We start from the raw sequence: 6,000 nt of genomic DNA on the forward strand, positions 1-6,000 counted from the left end.
AAACTTATTAGCAAATAGCAAGTCAAGAAAAGGTCAATTTACGGGTTAGAAGACCGATATTAATGAAAGGTATGTGATAATTGCAATTGCTATATATCATTATCGTAGATGGACGAACAAAATAAATTTATCGCAATTTGCAATTGATAAACTTCTTTAGCAACATTTTTTTGCAATTGACAAACTTGTACATGCATTATTCACGTATTAAGTTACTTAAAATTTGTTGATTAAAAAAAAAATAAGGGAAAACAATCGAGATGAATCTACACATTTACGTGAGGATGTGATTCATAATTTCATATGTATAAAACTTTATATTGAAATATTTCGGTGATATGAGAGTATTGTATGTTCTACCTAAAAATCCATGATGACAACCCTAATTAATATAAAAAGCGTACTAAATTATTTATTGTGGTCCTGATCTTCCTGGATTTGCGAACATTTTACGCTTTATGAAAACTGTAATATGCTTTAAAAATCAGCTTATCTTTAAGAAAACTAAAGTTAATGTTGTTTTAACTTTTGAATATCCAAGAGAGAAACATTATAATTTCCCTCGAGCGATGTGATATGTATTAATTTATATTTCTAGACTTATAGTGATGAAAGATGAGCATTATTGTCGAACGTACTTTGGGTCCATCATTATCGCCTTTTTTTTTTCTTAAGTTTTAATCAATTCCTTAGAAAATTCCTAATATATATACAATACACATGAATTACAGTTTTCATCGCAGGGACATGGTTCATAATTACACGATTCTTAAAAACCAACCTTGCCAAAAAAAAAATCTGCAGTTTTCATCGCAGTGACATGGTTCATAATTATCTACAAAAAACAAGATTAAACTCTTATGCTTAAGAGTTAAAAACTCGAAGACACATGTCAACGGAAAAATCAGTAGTGATCAACATGTCAATATAGTCTCCATCGAATTGAACAAAGATATTTAATAATCTCGTTGTTACATGAGACCCACAAACATATGATATGGGTCCCATGATTTGTTCTTCAAACTGTCCAGAAAAATGCAGAATCCTTTTGAAACCTCTTCAAAAATATACCGACAAAGAAACCCAACAGACGAAAAGAGAGAAGAGACAGAAGCCGAAACAACAGCTTCTCTTGTCTCTCTGCTTCGTCAATAATCTCTTCAGGTACTGTCTTACTCTTGAAGTTGTGATCATAGATGATTCATCATGATGAAATTAGAGTTTTTCTTTTGTTGTGCAATAGTACATGTCTGTTTTATTATCATTTAGGAAGAAGGTAACATCATAGAAACACGACGTTGCCTAAAGTTTAGATTCATATTTCTCGTTTTTAAACATTTAATTTGGCGATGAATAATATACTTCATATGAAAAATTCCAACTTTTTAATTTGACATGATCTCTGTGGAACTAAGACATGAACCCATTAATATCAAACTAAGAACCATCTGTAGTTGCAGACATTGCGGAACTAGATTTTCCAGATATGTGACTGTTTCATAGTTTTTTGTCTGGTATGTTCCTTAATCTTTAGTCATTGATCAAAATCTTTACTTAATAAAACATTGATGATTTTTTTTTCCATATACCTCTGCTCTGCTCTGTTTTGCTCTGTTCTGTTATGTTCTGTTCTTATGAATCTGTGATTTGATACAACCTTTAACAAGAAATTTCAAAATCTTCCTTAACCTATGAAGATAATTTCAGGTGCGTGTTGGATCAAAAGATGTATTTACCTGTATAGATTACTCGTATTTCCGCGGTTACTAAGATGCTGTGTGACTGAGCTTTAATGTTATGGGTTCATTTGCCGGAAAGTGTGAATTTGTTGAAGAAAAAGAAGACTGTCAAAACTCTATTGTTTACACAGCGAAATCAACGGCTATTCCACATTCTAGATCAAGCATTGTCGACGACAAGGATCTGGAGCGACCGGTACTGAAATTAGGTTACAGAGGTTCACTAGAAGATGACATTAACCAACTTTTCGAGTCTATAAGCATTCGAACATCCGGAATGATTCCTTCTTACCAAGTTGGTGCAAGTAGTAGCAGTAGAAACAACAATCCTTTACAACGGAATGCTTTGAAAAGTCCCGCGAATCCCGGGGGGCCGAGATCGCCTAGCAAGAGAAATGCGGAACCAGCGACTCTAAAACAAGCTTTGAGAGATTTATGCGTCACTAAGGCATCGGAAACCGCAGCTACCAAAAGAATTCCTAAGACTAGTACTGGAGGCTCGGTTTATGGTTCTGTTTTGGTTGAACCGGGAAGTGGAGCTAGCGAAGAAGGGAAAGCCGTTCTTGTCGAGTTACTCGGGGAGGATCAAAGCAGTTCATCGGATAGTATATCGCAGCAGCTTCGTCTTCTTAAGATACATTCTTCGAGCCAAAACTCTCAGACATCAAAGCGATATTGCGATGAGATGACAATACTTAAAAAACACAAGAACTTGTCTCTTGACGACCAAGAATTGAGTATCGAGAACAAGAACTTGGGTTCATCATCTCCTGGATCAGGGAACAATAAGACAGTGGTTGGACTGAAATCAGTTAGAAAAGTGAGGTTGTTGTATGCCAATACACCAAGTTCCACCATAGTTAACGGCAAGAGAGTGGCTAAGTTAACCAGAACCATTCCACGAGGAGGAGGCGCTAAACCGGCACTAAGGAACAAAGGTTCCATGAAGAAGAAGGCTACAAATGTGTATGATGAAGTAGATGGCTTCTATGATCCCATTGCAAAGGAACTTCTCTGCCATAGATGCCATTTCGCTTTGAAGAACACTGCAGCTAAAGAAGAGCCCTCTAAAGATTCACTTGGAGAGCCAGATCTTGAGCTGAAACAGAGTGTTAAAGATGAATTGGCTTCTGACTTCTCCAGCTCAAGCTATGAGAGCTCTCATGAGATCGGTGCTAGTGCAGAGACCAAACTTGATAAGATAAGAAGCTCTCTGGATTTGATGAATACAGAGACCCCTCAGGTTTCTTTAACATCTGCATTCCGTAACAAGAACATCGAAGATGTTCCTGAATACGGCAACAATGAGATCATTGAGGAAGATTCTCTATCTGGCAAAGAAGTTGATCATAAAGATTCTGTATTTATGTCGGAACAGAGTGTGGAGATTGGTTCTTTCAGTGAGAAATCTGTTGTGATGAATCCAGATAGTCCTCCAAAAAAACTCAGCTTAGACGGAGCAGCCATTGAAGATGTCAAGGAAAACTCAGAAATCGGAAACAAAGGCGAGGAATGTATCGGATACAACAGTTCAAGCACTAGTATCAGCGAGGAAGAAGTACAACAACAGAGTAATAATATAATGACAAGGTCTAGCTTTGGAAACAGACCTCATATGTCTAAGGATGTGAGATGGGAAGCTATTCAGCATATAAGGGCACAACATGGGCTTGGTTCATTGGGTCTTAGGCATTTTAATCTTCTGAAGAAGCTCGGTTGCGGAGATATAGGAACGGTTTATCTCGCTGAGCTTACGGGAACAAACTGTTTGTTTGCTATAAAAGTGATGGATAATGAATTCTTGGAGAGAAGGAACAAGATGTCTAGGGCTCAAACTGAGAAAGATATTCTCAAAATGCTTGATCACCCGTTTCTTCCAACGTTATACGCTCACTTCACATCAGATAACTTATCTTGTTTGGTCATGGAATGTTGTCCGGGAGGCGATTTACATGTCTTAAGGCAGAAGCAGCCCGGGAGGTGGTTTCCCGAGCCAGCGGCTAGGTACCTTGTTTCTTACCATTAGTGGTTAACTTTTATGCTTTATGATTTGTGATGTAATTACTAATTCTCTTCTTACAGGTTCTATGTCGCGGAGGTGCTTCTCGCATTGGAGTATTTGCATATGCTCGGGGTTATATACCGAGATTTGAAGCCCGAGAACATTTTGGTGCGCGATGATGGACATATCATGGTGACAGATTTTGATCTCTCTTTGAGGTGTACGGTGAGCCCAACGCTTCTTAACTCATCATCTCCGCTCCATGCAGATGCAATGAGACTCTCTTCGGGTAGCCGCACTGGATCTAACTGCATCGAGCCATCATGTTTCCGCCCTAAACTTTCCCGCGGATCCGGGACCAAGAAAAAAGGCAAACAACACCGCATAATGATGAAAAAACTCAAGAAATCTGACCTAATCGCACGGTTCAAATCATTGCCACAGCTTGTGGCAGAACCAACAGATGCAAGATCAAACTCTTTTGTTGGAACACACGAGTATCTCGCACCAGAGATCATTAAAGGCGAAGGTCACGGTGCTGCCGTTGACTGGTGGACATTTGGGATCTTTCTATATGAGCTTCTTTACGGGAAAACTCCATTCAAAGGTGCTACTAATGAGGAGACTATAGCTAATGTGGTGCTTCAGAGCTTGAAGTTTCCTGATAACCCTAATGTGAGTTTCCAAGCTAAGGATCTTATAAGAGGTTTGTTGGTCAAGGAACCTGAGAACCGGTTAGGGACAGAGAAAGGAGCAGCGGAGATAAAACGGCATGCGTTCTTCGAAGGCTTGAACTGGGCGTTGATCCGGTGTGCGATCCCGCCTGAGCTTCCGGATTTTTATGACTATGGAGTTCCGAACCATGAAGGGAATAGCAATTACTTAGATTGCAAGGCAGTTGGGGAACATCTTGAGTTTGAGTTATTCTAGAGGAAGATGGGGAAGCTTACGTGATAACAAAGCCTTTCATAGAACTCTTGCTTGTATCTTAAGTCACAGAGTCACTTTTTGGTTTATTATTTGTTTCGTTTTGTTTAAAAGAAGTATTGTTATTTTACTTTTACTTTTTGTCAACTATTGTTATTTGGTTTTAAATATAATTTTTTCCAAATAGAAAATTACCTGAAATAAAGAAATATGGATATTGATTGATATACTTATTTCTTTTGAAAAATGTTGTGATTCATGTAATGTACAATAGTCTCTTAAACTTGGAAATTCTGCTCATACATATCTTTAAATTAGAGTCCAGAACAACACTTTTACCAAGAATTGTTTTTCCTCCCAAGCGTTATATATAATTATCAGTTTATCACCGAAGCATCCGCTTTCAATGTACGACGACTAAGAGATAAACAAGAGATATTTTATCTAAACAAATAATTTTGAAAGTGTGAATTATTGGTTAAAAAATTAAAAGTAACGTATGTTAAAGATCTATTAATGTTTTTGTAACGTTTAGTAATTTGTTGCCTTGTAGTTTGTAAGTTGCTGAGGATATCTCACAACGGTTAAAACCCAAACAAAAAACATAATTTTTTTCTCATTATATGGATATCTTAAATAGAGAAATGGAAATACCATAGAAGAGGAAATAGACATCTAAAAATAATTTTTTTTTGAAAAACTTACGGTTAGATGATACTAATATTAGTAGAGAAATTGTTAAAAATGCCCCTTTTTCAATACCCCTTTTCAAAAATGCCCCCTTTGAGAGTCCATTTTTAAGTATGTCCTCTTTTAATTTTTAATGACCATTTTACCCTTATTTGAAACAAAATTAGGTCCACAAAATACAAAATATTTTTTGGCGGGAAAAGTGATCCCGCAATTTTCCCGCCAAAACACTTGTAAAAACCTTTAAAAAACCTTGTAAAATTTTCCCGTAAAAATTTTTCCCGCCAAAAAATTTTCCCGCCAAAAAATTTTTTTTGCGGGAAAAGTAATTCCGCAATTTTTTTTGCGAAATTTTTTTGGCGGGAAAATTTTTGGCGGGAAAAATTTACAAGGTATTTTAAAGGTTTTTTACAAGGTATTTACAAGTGTTTTGTAAGGTTTTACAATGTATTTTAAAAGGTTTTACAAGGTACTTTAAGGTTTTATAAGGTATTTATAACTTGTAAAACCTTATAAAAAACTTGTAAAACCTTATAACTTGTAAAAATCTTATAAAATAGCTTGTAAAATCTTATAATATCTTATAAATACCTTGTAAATACGTTGTAAAACCTTTTAAAATACATTGTAAAACCTTATAAA

At 36.2% G+C, this 6,000-nt stretch overlaps 1 protein-coding gene across 2 annotated transcripts; it reads left to right on the forward strand.

Annotated features, from left to right (window-relative positions):
• Positions 1 to 817: 817 nt before the first annotated feature.
• LOC9309177 (serine/threonine-protein kinase KIPK2) lies at positions 818 to 4,800 on the forward strand. Of its 2 annotated transcripts, none has more exons than XM_021020219.1 (3): positions 818 to 1,164; positions 1,698 to 3,743; positions 3,822 to 4,800. In XM_021020219.1, exons 2-3 carry the CDS (start codon positions 1,798 to 1,800, stop codon positions 4,669 to 4,671), a joined length of 2,796 nt encoding a protein of 931 aa, XP_020875878.1. In that variant the 5' UTR covers positions 818 to 1,164; positions 1,698 to 1,797; the 3' UTR covers positions 4,672 to 4,800. The 2 variants fall into 2 exon arrangements, with proteins under 2 accessions (XP_020875878.1, XP_002871049.1); XM_002871003.2 differs by having other exon boundaries at positions 1,708 to 3,743.
• Positions 4,801 to 6,000: the final 1,200 nt, after the last annotated feature.

The sequence above is a fragment of the Arabidopsis lyrata genome (genome assembly GCF_000004255.2).
Source record: "Arabidopsis lyrata subsp. lyrata unplaced genomic scaffold ARALYscaffold_6, whole genome shotgun sequence".
Taxonomy (NCBI): Eukaryota; Viridiplantae; Streptophyta; class Magnoliopsida; order Brassicales; family Brassicaceae; genus Arabidopsis; species Arabidopsis lyrata.